The sequence below is a fragment of the Emys orbicularis genome, chromosome 22, assembly GCF_028017835.1.
Source record: "Emys orbicularis isolate rEmyOrb1 chromosome 22, rEmyOrb1.hap1, whole genome shotgun sequence".
Lineage (NCBI taxonomy): Eukaryota > Metazoa > Chordata > Testudines > Emydidae > Emys > Emys orbicularis.
The window spans coordinates 13,006,926-13,019,712 of NC_088704.1; the positions used below are offsets into that span (position 1 = coordinate 13,006,926).

Here is a 12,787-nt window from a genome sequence, read left to right on the forward strand (position 1 = left end):
AGCTGTCCCCTTTTCCGGAAGTGGGTGTGGTTGGGTCTCCCTGCCGCCCTGCAGGCTGAGGGACGGATATGGAGTGAGGGAGCCCTCGCACGTCGTGAGGTGAGGCCGGTCCACGTCTCCTGCGGAAGGGATGCGTGTGAGGAAGGGGCTGGGGGCTTGTGAGCGGTGGTCATCACTTGTCACTCCAAAACAATAGTCAAGATGCAGTTTATCACTTAACTATGAGTAAGGGGCTGGGGCCTACCCCTTGAGTGCTAGGGGTAGGGGGTGCGTCTGTGTGAGGGTTGCAAGTAAAAGGCTAGGGTAAACTTGTGGGTCTTGTGGAGGTGTGGGGGGTAGGGCAGCCCAAGGGTGCATAGGGACTAAGGGTGAGTGGTATGAGTGGAGTCTGTGGCGGGAAGCAGATAGGAGAATAGGGACAGTCATAGAGGTGGTATTGGCTTTTACTGTGTTTAGCATAGTTGTGGTTATTTGGTGGTGTTTGCTATTTCTTTACCAGTTAGTGAAAAGGGAGTGGGTAGGAGCTAGATAAAAATATATTTGCTCACATCCATTTGAAGGGGGTTAGTTTTCTTCTCCCCCCTAACATTTAAAGCTCCCCTCTCCCCATCCAAAATACTTCCCTTACACACACACACCCTGTTGCTTTTAGTGTTTAATAATTTTCTAGCTAGTGCCTGGGATATTTTTCAGCTTCTTGTTAAGTATATCACAAAGGGCTATTGACTTCAGTTCAAAGTGTTAAGACCTCTGTTTTTGTTTTTGGGCCTAAACTGTATTTCAATCAACAAGTTATCCAAGAACACAAGTGTTTTTTATAACCCAGATAACTTGTTATTAGAGAAGTGGAGATTATTTAGAGTAGTGGAGGTTTGATTGGGAACACCACAAGTTTTTAAGATTGATAGTTGTAATAATGTTGTGTGTGGAAGCCTCAGGCATCCAAGCCTAGTCTTTCTCTAGCTTATCTAATTCCCAAAAGAATATGTCAAGAATGCATTCCATTCCATAATGTAGGGACTAAGGATTTTAGTAATTGCTTCTTGGTTTCAGTCATGTTTCCATTTTGATATGCTGTGGCTGTTCAACTTCTTCACTCTACTGACCATTTTAAGGGAAAAGTTATCCCATAGAGCACCTGTTCCTGCCCAGCCTACCAAATCCGCCACTGCTAGGGTCTCCAAATGTTTTTATTCCGGTATTCTCAGGCAAGATACTGCATATCACAGGTAGTTCATGGGTCGTCTCTTAAGAAACACTTCTAGGGCACATTGGTCTTTATTGTAGTGTAGAGTCCCTGCTTGCCAGGACACCTTTTAAATTCAGTTGGTACATATCTGGATATCAATAAAATGTGCTCTGTTTTATAGGTGTGCACTTTCCATATAAAGATTTAAAATGGCTTCAAGAGGAGCAATAGAGACCAGTAAACTAAAACAGAACTTGGAAGAGCAGTTGGACAGGTTAATGCAGCAGCTGCAAGACCTGGAGGAGTGCAGGTATGAAAAGGCAGGGTCTCCCTTTTAAATGTAAATATTTTCCCAGCAACAGCTGGCAGAAGAAAATGCTGCACCTTTCAGTATTCCTGTCACAGTTCTTTGAGGCTTTGTTTTTAAATCAGCATAAGGATGCTTGGATTAAGCAGTGCAGGACAAATTCAAATGAACTTTTTCTACTCTTTCCATGTTTAAGAATGGCCCCTACAGGAAAAAACAGAGTTCAGGAAAACTTGTTGCACTTTTCTTGGAGATTTGAAATTCTTAGGTGGAGTGTGACATTGTACTACTTTTGTGAACAATGGAATCATCACCTGTTCACAGAATTCAAAATTCATTGTTCACTATCTTTTAAACAAATGCTATTCTTGATGTTTGTCCCTATTTTTCATTATAATTATTTTGTTTTTGTGTGTAGCTTGGAAAACACAATCAAATGGTTCAGTGATGTCCTTGAATATTAACTCTTAAGGGATTAATAAAAAACAGAGATGGAAAACACTTTTAGCCCACCTCCATGCCACTGCAGAAATGTTCTCTACAGTGAATTTTCTGATGTCTTTGTCCAACCTAGTTTTAAAAGTTCCTACCAATAGGGCTTTACCACTTGCTTTCATGAATCATTACACAAACTAATACAGCTCACTGTCATAAGGTTCCTTCTGGTAAAATTTTCCTTTTCTTCATTTCATCCCATTGCTCTTAATGTAATATTCCATTCTGTCACCCTAAGCAGTTGCCTCCCACCTTCGTGTTTACAATTTTTATATAGCTGTAGATGGCGACCTTGTCTAGCCTTCCTTAACTATTGCTTAGTCAACCTACACATAGTATTTGTTCTTTCCTCATCAGTGAATTATCCCAACCTCCGAAGCATTTTTGTTCCTTTTCGGAACTCACTCAAATTTGTCAGTCACTTTCTGGTAATGAGGCACCCAGAACTGCATGCAGTGTTTTAGATGTGGTCTCAGCAGAATTCTATAGAGTGGGACTACCCTGCTCCATACTACTGTATTTTTAACAAAGCTGCACAAAATTCTAAGCCTTCTGGTAATCTAGAGGCCATTTCCACATAGGTATCCAAGGTCAGAACTTGGTCCTGAATTTCCAGCTTGGCAGGAGGTAGAAACCTGCCAAGCCATTGTACTTTTCACCTGAGGCAGTACAGTAGAATCTCAAAGATACGACCACCAGAGTTATGGACTTGCCAGTCAACCGGACACCCTCTGGAACCTGAAGTAATGTAGCAGCAGCGGAGATGCACGCACACAAATACTTTACTCCCTGGGGCTTTAGTCCTGGGGCTCAGGGCTTCAGCATGGTTGTGTGGGGGTGCAGCTGCAGGGTGAGGGGGGTCAGGGCTTCTGACTCTCAGGAGCACCGGTGCTCAGGGCTTCTGCTTTGTGGGGTGTGCTGGGGCTCAGGGCTTCAGCCCTGTGACTCTGTTCCCGGCTTCAGCCCTGTGGGGGGCGCCAGGGCTTTAGCTACAAGGGGAGCACTGGTCTCAACCCCAGCGCTCCCCCTGTAGCTAAAGCCCTGAGGTCTGGCGCTCCCCACCCCCAGGCTGAAATTGGGAATGGAACTTCGGGGCTGAAGCCTGGAGACCCAGTGCTCCCCACCCCCAACCATCCACGGCTGCAACCCCTCCCCAGTGGCAGAAGTCCATAACGTCTTGTTCAGAGTTAGACGTTTGAGTATGGACAACCTCCATCCTGAGGTGTTCTTAATTCTGAGGTTCTACTATATGTTTCAAGTTGCTCCTCTAGTGCCTCCTTGGGCAACTCAAGAAACCACACTGTCTGGCCATAGGCCTTGAGGAAGTGTTCAGCCCTCTTGAGCTCAGAGAGAAGGTTACTGTAACTGAGTATGAGAAGAGGAAGTACGAGTGTAGATAATGGGGCAAACTTTGGGGTCAGGAGTACAACTCTTTTGGGAAAGGGAAATAAATAATTTGTAGTACACCTCTACCTCGATATAACGCTGTCCTTGGGAGCCAAAAAATCTTACCGCGTTATAGGTGAAACCGCATTATATTGAACTTGCTTTGATCCACTGGAGTGCGCAGCCCCGCCCCCCGGGAGTACTGCTTTACCGCGTTATATCCGAATTCGTGTTATATGGGGTTGCGTTATATCGAGGTAGCGATGTATCATCCTCTGGAGTCCCCAGCTAAGATTATGGCCCATTGTGTTAGGCATTGCACATATACATACTAAGTGAGTCCCTTTTCCAAACAGCTTATAATCTAAATAGACAAATGGTGGGAGAAAGGAATGATTATTATTAAGAAAGTATGATTGTAAGCAAGCTACTTCTTTGAGGATGCTATTCCATGTTCATTCTTGAAATAAGCCTCTGGTATGACTGACCTTCAGGTATGTTTTAGAAAAGTAGTTCCCATTGGAACTGCACAAATGTTCCCTCGTGGTACCAAGATTCAAAGCCTCAGCTCCGTCCTTACCATAGCTAGCTATGGGTTTGGGGACCTTTACTCCACACATAAGTATTACTTTACTTTTATTTTTAATTTTACCCTGTATTACCTCATCTAGCACAATATTAAGGTTAAAAAATGTTCTTGTGGAAAGTGAAGAATTCTTAGTTTTTCAGCAGTGAAGTATTGAGACTCCTTTGTGAGGAGGCTAGAACTTCCTAGGCCACCCTTGAGAGAGTGAAATGTTGGACAATCATTATTCTCCTATTTCATTGTCTTCTGAGAGCAGTTGTTTCATTAACTACACTGAGTCCTAATGATGATCGCAATAATTTTCATTCTTAATCCAACTAATGGACTAGGAGCTATACAAGAGTCCTGGTACAAGCACACTAGTGTAGGTAGTGTCTATACTTTAGATATTTGTTAATAGATAATTAAATGTGTGTTTCTGGGTTTAATCCTGAGAGTTGATGTGGCTTGTTGAATTTCCTTTAGAGAGGAACTGGATGCAGATGAGTATGAAGAAACCAAAAAAGAAACTCTAGAACAGTTAAGTGAGTTCAATGACTCACTGAAGAAGATCATGTCTGGAAATATGACTTTGATAGATGAACTCAGTGGGATGCAGCTGGTAAGGATGATTCATACTTGGAAGTCTCCTCTGTGGTATCTTTCTAAAGATAGCATATGTCATACTTATAGTTTGTGAAAAAGAAGGTGAAAATACATACTGGTGTGTGTGTGTGTGTGTCTATGTATGTGTATATATGTGTGTGTGTGTGTGTGTATGTATGTGTATATATATATATATACACACACACAGACTGTGTACATGTATTTATACCTTTTTATTTGTCTGTTCTACACACACAAACTCATATATAACATATGAATATTCCACATTAATCGAGTATATGTTGATTTAATCTGTAGTCTTTCAAATTAAAGCTATGTTTAAGAATCAGGGTAATTAAATATGTAGAAACAGAGTTGTGTATCTCCAGGGTAGGGCTTAAATATAGCGGACACCTTATTAAGTGGAGTCTGATATGAAAGTTGGTGGGGAAGACCCCACCAACTAGGTTTAGGGCAACACATTGTGAGAAGTTCCTACCCCATCTGCTGGATGGCATAGCAAGGCTCTAGGGGACGCTGGTGCAAGAATAGATTAGGGTCCCCTTCCTGATTCCAAAATCTGCCCTTCTCCAGCTCCCCCATAACCCTAGTCCAGCGCCCCTCCCCCCCATCACCTAGCTCCTCTCCAGCCCCCCGATGTTCCAGACCCCAGTTCCTGCCTGGCTCCCTCACAGTCCCAATACAGACCTCTGTTCCCTAGCTCCTTTCTCTTCCCCCCCCCCCCCCCCCAGCTCCGCCACAGTGCCAATCCAGCCCTCCTGTCCCAGTTTCTTCCTAGCTTTAAATGATTTAAATGGAGTTTCAGGATGAAGGGGAGAAAAGAATTTTAAATTGAAATGCTAAGTTAGTTATGCAAATAAGATCAAAGTGTTACAGAAACAGAAGAGACACTTTTACTATGCCTCCTAATCCCATAAGGGGAGTAGAATAAGTAATAAAGCAAAAAAGCCCAAAAGTCAAGGAGGAATGATTAGAAAGTGTAGTGTTTGTGTTTGTTTGTTCCCATCCCCAATATATGGTTTGAAACTTATGCCGGCAAGACGTATGTCGCTCAGGGGTATGTGTTTTTCACACCCTTGAGCGACACAAGTTTTGCCGACATAAGTGATATTGTAGACATGGCCTGAATGTCTCTTATCTACTGAGGCAGAGGGTGCTGTTCAGCATTTGTGAATCTGGTGTAATGTGGCTGTATTTCATGTTTGCTATTAGGTGTGCTCATTCTTTTAGCTTATTCTTTTTCTTCCAGGCTATACAAGCAGCCATCAGCCAGGCTTTTAAAACTCCAGAAGTCATTAGAATGTTTGCAAAGAAACAGCCAGGGCAGTTACGGACAAGGTTGGCAGAGGTAAAGATTCCTGTAGACAGAATCTAACTCTAATAGATTTATTTCAACTGGCCTGATTTTTGTCCTTCCAATCTCCACAAATTAAGGGTCAGTGTGAATTTTGTGGTGACAGAGAATCTTCTGACGCCTTTTAGAATCTGGTCAGCGTCAAATAGCTATCTCACTGTTGGGCATGGGGGCTGAAAATGTTACTTGTGTTTCCTCCTTCCCCCCTCATTTTCCTAATACAGCCCCAAAAAATCTGGTAACCAATAGTAAACTGAGCACCAGAAATACTTCCATTATCACAAATATAAATTCAGAAGAAGAGCCATGATCCTGGAACTCAGACTGAGGGACTGGCTGGTGCACTAGCCTTTCATCTCCAGAGATTTGGATTCAGATTCTGGATAGGATACAAGTGAAATGAAGTGTGGTGGCGTTATCCTAGTGCATGTTTGTCCTCAGAATATTACCACACAACTTGACATAAATAGCAACCTCTGTTCAGAACTGGTCAAAGATTGGAATAGCCAAACATGCTGAAGTTAGGATTAAAAGGCACTGGCAGAGCTGTGAGGGGGCTTTTTCACAGCTCTTAACACACACTTTCACAATTGTCATATTCATTCACAGGATTTTTTAAAAAGGAATCTAAATGTAGGCTCTTGGGGTGGTCAGGTTGTTAATTTTCCACTCGTTTCATGTGAAATTTTCCACATTTGAAAAAAAATATTCTTTCTTGTTCAGATGGACCGAGATCTGATGGTTGGGAAACTGGGACGGGACCTATACATGCAGCAGAAGGGGGAAATCCTAACTGCCCTAAGGAAGCTTGGAGAGAAGGTAACAATATGAGCACTGATATCTGTCATTCATTGAGCTATGATTATGATTGTCCCTTCTGACCTTAAAGTCTATGAGAAGGGAATTGAAGTTCTTTCTTGCTAAACACTTCTTTTGTTTTCGTGTGCATTAAATATGTATAGAGAAAATGCAGTTATATTGTGTAATGCAGAAGCATCCTTATGGCTGCATCTACACTACGAGCTAGGGGATGTCAATCCCCTGCTTGTGTACACATACTTGCACTAGCTCTCCTTAAGCTGGCAAGAGCATAAATAGCAATGTAGCTGCCCGTAGCACAGGCAGTGGCAGTGGCAGCACAGTTGAGCTGTGCCAGATGCAAACCCTCCTGAAACCCAACTGTGCCTCTATTGCCTGTGCTACCGTGGCTATGTTGCTGTTTATACTTGCGCTAGCTTGATGAGAGCTGGGGAATCAGACTTCTAATTCATAGTTTAGACATAACCTAAATTTCAGTGCCACTCAGTCTCCCTGAAGAGTATGCTATGGAGAGTATAGAGAACAATACTGAGCATTTGTATAAACCCTTTCATGGATGGTTGATCATGGCCTTAATTTAAAGTGGACTCATTGATTGTCATCTGAGTGCATGACATATAACGAACATCAATTAGTACCTGCTTAAAACAAGCTGCAATACTACTCGTTCCCTAATTAACCACCCAGCCATGGAAAGAAAATATCAAAGGCTTACAGTAATACACTGTCTTACTTCACCCTCGAAAGGTAGGTATTATCCCCATTATGCAGGTGAGTAAACTGAATTAGGGACGTTAAGTGACTTGCTGCATGTATGGAATTACTGGGAATAGAACCCAGGAATCCTGACTCTTAATTCTTGTCTCTAACCACTAGAGGGATGAGGGGAACAGTTATATTTTCCTATTGCCAGTCTGTGAAGGAAATGGTCCCCATGTATGTTAGCTTTAAAAAGGAAGCAGTTTCCATTGAGGAAGATGCCTGTTCTTGTGATGTCAGATTCACATTAGCTTTCCAGTGTCTTGGTATGTGTTTTGCTGCGAGTTACTTGAATAATATTCCATTAGTTGTTTTCTTTTGATAGTGCCTGGGGTTTGGATATTTCGTGTGGAAGACATGACTTGTATTTTATGCACCTGTGTCCCAGTTACAGTATTCATTTTAATCAATACCTTCCTCCAAAAGATTTTTATTCCTGGTCTAAGATGCTGATGCTTAAAATGGCTTGGAAGAAATAATTGCAAAAAGTTACTTAAGATCTTAAATCATTAACAGACTACTTGGATAGACTTAGTTAACTATAGTTTAAATGGAAGACTTTTTTTAAGCTGCCAAAGTCTGAGTTCAAGTATCTGTGTTTCTCTTGTGAGAGTTAATAATGTCACTAACTACTAAAGCAAGGCAAGGAGCTGCACTCCTTACAATATTTTTGATATTGGGCCTGTAAATACAACTCTAACCAGTAATGCAGCTGTGTCCACAAAGTTGTGAGAAAAGCTGTACAATCCTTTGTCAGCTTTTTTGTGTGTACATCTGCCGCACCTCCCATCTTGTTTATATGAATTGATTATAAGAGAAAGTAATCAGCTGTCATTTACTATCTTAGACATTCCCAGTAGACACGTGAGGTAGAATATTGTTCCAGGTACAGAAACTGGGAGGGAGGAACCAGTTACGTACTAAGTACAGATAGGGAAGGTATCTGTGTATACTGCAGAAAGTGTTACTCCTGGGGGAATTCTGCGCCACTGCGCAATGCAGAATTTTGAAGACATTAACGTTGTGTGCGTAGAATTTCCCTTCTCCTCAGACATGGACTGCAATGCTGCTGGCTGCCACTAGAGGCCACTGGACCCGGCAGAGCACAGCTCGCACATAGAAGACACTGCTGGGGGAGGGAGAGGAAGCTAGAGGGTTCCTGGTAGTTGCAGTTCCCCGCCCGCCCTGAGGGAAGGAGAGGGCAGGGTAGGAAACTCTGTGCAAGCCTGGGACTGAGTATCAGACTGTTTCTCCCTCTGGATCCATGGGCTCTGTGAGGGGAGGGGGGACCACGGCTGGGCTCTGGCAGGGGGAGAGGGGGCAGGTGTCTGAGCTCTGAGGGAAGGGAATGTGGTTACCTGGGCTCAGGGTGGGAGGGGATGGGGGTATCTGATCTAGGGGGGCCCTGTGGCTGTGCTCTGGGGGGGGGAAGGGGTTTGGGTGTATTGGCTCAGAGGGGCGCTGCAGTTGGACTCGGAGAGAGGGGTTGTGGGTGTCTGGCCCTCTGGCTTGGCTCGGGGGAGGGAAGGGGGCAGAGAAACAGGACCTGGGTTGTCACAGGGGTTTCTTTAACTCTCTACTCCTGGGGGAATTTTAGTGTGTGTCTGTATTGTTAGACATACTGGCTGACAGGTATTTTGAAATAAATTACCAAAATAATTGAAACTGGCGTGCTTATGTAGTGCCATTTTGAAAATAAAATTTGCTGAATTTTGAAATATTGTGTGCAGAATTTTTAATTTCTTGGTGCAGAATGCCCCCAGAAGTAAAAGTGTGCTGAACATATGGCTGATTTTCAAAGTGCTAGCCATATATTACCATGTTTTCTGTGGGCTCAAACCGTGTTTTGAGTTGGCTCTAAGAGGCTAATTGGTTACAGTACTGATTTAAGTTATAGTGTAGACAGGACTCTGATTTCATCAGGTCTTAAAGGAAATACACAAAAACTTGAACTGGGATTTGGGTGGTTGAGAAGGATGAAGGAGGACATGATTTTCAAATACTTTGATTTAAAAGGCATTTATTTGTAATTTAAGTGTTTCCATCCAATCTGTTGTTAATTTAGGATGTTGTGTTGAAATGCATTTCAGTACATCTTTAAGTGTACAGCACTTTCCATGAGAGGCTGTGTGGCATAGTATATTGGACAGGAAGATAAGGGTCAGGGACTCTTGGGTTCTAATCCTAACTGGTACTCTGTATTTTGAGCATGATCTTTCACCTGTATTTCTTATTTTTAAAATTAAGATTAACCTACCTCACAGAATTGTGAAGATTAATTTGATGTCTGTACAACACGTTGAAGTGATAAAATGCTATATAAGGGCTAAAGATCATGAGATGGTCCTCAAAGCATTTGCATTGCAACAGGTTGCTAAATGAGTAATTATGCAGCAGAGCTAAGTTATGTAATTTATTTATAATAATTTTTCTCCAATTTTTTAGTTATTTTACAATGTTGACATCCTTTACCTGATGGCTGTAGTATATCTTATATTTTCAAGAACTAAAGCCTGGAAAGGAGTCTATAATGTTTAAAGGGAACTCATGCTCTCCATTATTCTGATGTGTATTCAGTTCTTCATCTAAATAATTATTTCACAAGTGTTCAATTTTTCCATTGGTACAGTGCAGTAAACTAGCCTTATCAGTATGTTAGAGCTACACTGTTTTTGTCTTTTGAAAGATTTTTTTTGTTTTTTTTTTAAATAGGCTATTTCCAGAATAGCATAGTTATAAGGGCTCATTTTCTAGGTGCAAACTCCCACTCCATTAGTAGCTGGGAGTGCTTCAAAGACAGGGCACCCAAACCCTGGGAAAGGAATCTAGGCGAGTTGGGTCCTTGAAGATGGTGGGTGTGAGGTGACAAAACAGGGAGGATGCTCAGGGCTCCCAAAGGAATGCAGCAGGCTTCACCCGTGGGAATTTGCCATATTGCTGACACCAACAGTTTGGAAGGCTCGTATCAGACACATCAATTTCTGTCTTGCTTTAATAATCATAATACAGTCTTGATGAGTTCCTAAATAATAAGTTGATCTTACCTCTGAATTTCCTGGCTTTTCCAACTTTGTGATGCTAATTCTTTATTGTATATTCATACAAATGTCACTTGTCACAAAGCATTGGAGTGCCACACAATAAAAACCAAAATGTGCACGTGACCAGATGGTTCAGGGTTGTAATGAAACAGACTGTCATCTCTAAGTCATTGCTTTAATATGGCCATGGCAGGTAGTGGCTGAAAGCTGTTAGTCTGTTCATTGGCCTATGTGAAATAAGTTTGGCCTGGTATCCAGTTCCTCATGGTTAGGTGTCCAAATCACAAAAACACCATTGTGGCTCGCATCCTTGTTGACAGCCTCAGCACAAAGATGAAGGGTGACCTCCTCTCCTAAAGGTAGTCTGTGCAGTTTGGCGTTGAGGTTCATTGATACAATTGGCTGAAGCTTGCAGCAACACTGCTTGTGCTCTCCCTTTTCTGTTGATTGACAGAAAGGTGCCAGATAGACAAAAATTCTTTCTCCAGTGCTTACTTCGCATTCACACCAGTCAGATAATGCCATCACTTTAAAAGCATATCCGATTCACAGGTCCTACAGGATGAAATATTTCATATATACACAGATACATATCCTTACAAAGTGAAAAAGATTATGCAATTAAGGTGTCCAGTTCATATATATATATGGTTTTTCTGGTTCAGCTGACTCCAGATGATGAGACTTTCCTGTCAGCAAATGCAGGTGCAGCCCTCAGCCAGTTTGAGAGAGTCTCTAGTGACCTTGGTAAGTTTCTTGATACCCCTAACATCAAAGCTTCTCAGCATCCCCGTGCAGTAGTGGAAAGAAATGGCTACATGACTCGGGATCTAAAAGGGAAAATCTGACCAAAAATATCCATGCCACTTAAAAATATATGTCCTAGTATAATGCTGGTGAAATTTAGATATACTGCTCTATGGAAAAATAAGTACAATGTGGAAGAAACCTAATGTGGAAGAAACCATTAAGTGTTCCACATAATGGGGCGGCCTTGGGAGTTATACCTAGTAAATAGGGACAACATTTTTAGGGATAAACATGATTTCTGCTCAAATTCCTTGTCCTCTTCCAGTACTCCTGAAAAAAAGCCTTTTCCCTTCTTGGCCCTGAGAGCCCTGCAGTTTCTTGCCATAGCAACAAACAGTACAGGGGTGAAACACATCTTCTCTCACCACTGTCATAACCAGACACCCCCCCGCCCCCCAAAAGTGGCAAGACTGAACGTGCATTCAGTATGCAATTAATTTTGCATATCAACACATTCCAATATTAAATATAGATTCTTCTGGGCCAGATTTCAGTCCAGTTGCTTCTCAAACTGGGGAGAAAGCAGTGCTTCTGTGAGCCTCTATTCTGACTACTCCTCTTTGCCACGTGCGTGCTTCCAGTGAAGCAGGGGTAATCGTTGTGGGATAGGCTTGTGAAGGGCCAGGCCAGGGTGTGAACTTGCTGAACTTGAGGCCTTACCCTGGAATGCATCTTCTCATGGCTCTAGCTTAAAGGTCCTGGGAAGCTTGGATCTTGTTAGGTTTAGAAGTGGGTTAGAATTGGGTGGATGCCATCAGCCTTGCAGCTACTTTCCTGGCCACAGCTTTTCAGGCATGCACATAATATAGCTGAAGCCAGAATATGGCCCCATTTTTTAACAAGTTATACCTGAAATGTTTTTGTTTTCAAAATGGAGGTTTGACTTCTTGCCCCAAAAGTACTCTTGTGGTGTTTTGTCTGATTTATCAAAAATGAACCCCTCCAAAACACAGTCCCTGCTAATAACTTACTGTTTCTCTAATCTGGGATGGTGGTGATGGGATAAAGACCATTTTTATTTGTTTTTTCCTCCATAGGATCTGGAGACAAAGTCTTTGCTCTGGCCAGTGTTGAAGTAGAAAAATCAAAGCAATGAAGAGGTGTGTGGGGCTAGAGTTTCTCCTGTTGTCAGCACCATTGGACTTCTATCATATTGTAACTGGGTTTTTTTGCTCATTTGATTTTTTTGTAAACTGTTGTGGGGGTGGGGGGAGGACTTCAATCTTAGTCACAAGACAACGTAAAGTGAACAGTCTTAAAGTGCACTTTGGGACCTCAGTGTCTGTACCCCATAGCAATGTATGCTCTGAGGCTAAACACTAAGTGGTATTTCAAAAGCTGACTATGATTGTCTTCTTTGAAAGGGATCAACTATTTTCCACTTTTCTGAATGTGTATTTCTCTAACTATTAAAATGTCATCTTTTTCAGTGTGA

At 42.2% G+C, this 12,787-nt stretch overlaps 1 protein-coding gene across 3 annotated transcripts; it reads left to right on the forward strand.

The window, feature by feature from the left end:
- Window positions 1-10: 10 nt before the first annotated feature.
- LZIC (leucine zipper and CTNNBIP1 domain containing) lies at window positions 11-12,787 on the forward strand. 3 transcript variants are annotated; one of them, XM_065421305.1, is made up of 7 exons: window positions 11-99; window positions 1,371-1,499; window positions 4,429-4,564; window positions 5,819-5,917; window positions 6,647-6,742; window positions 11,208-11,289; window positions 12,390-12,787. In XM_065421305.1, exons 2-7 carry the CDS (start codon window positions 1,399-1,401, stop codon window positions 12,446-12,448), a joined length of 573 nt encoding a protein of 190 aa, XP_065277377.1. In that variant the 5' UTR covers window positions 11-99; window positions 1,371-1,398; the 3' UTR covers window positions 12,449-12,787. The 3 variants fall into 3 exon arrangements, with proteins under 3 accessions (XP_065277377.1, XP_065277378.1, XP_065277379.1); XM_065421306.1 differs by lacking the exon at window positions 11,208-11,289; XM_065421307.1 differs by lacking the exon at window positions 5,819-5,917.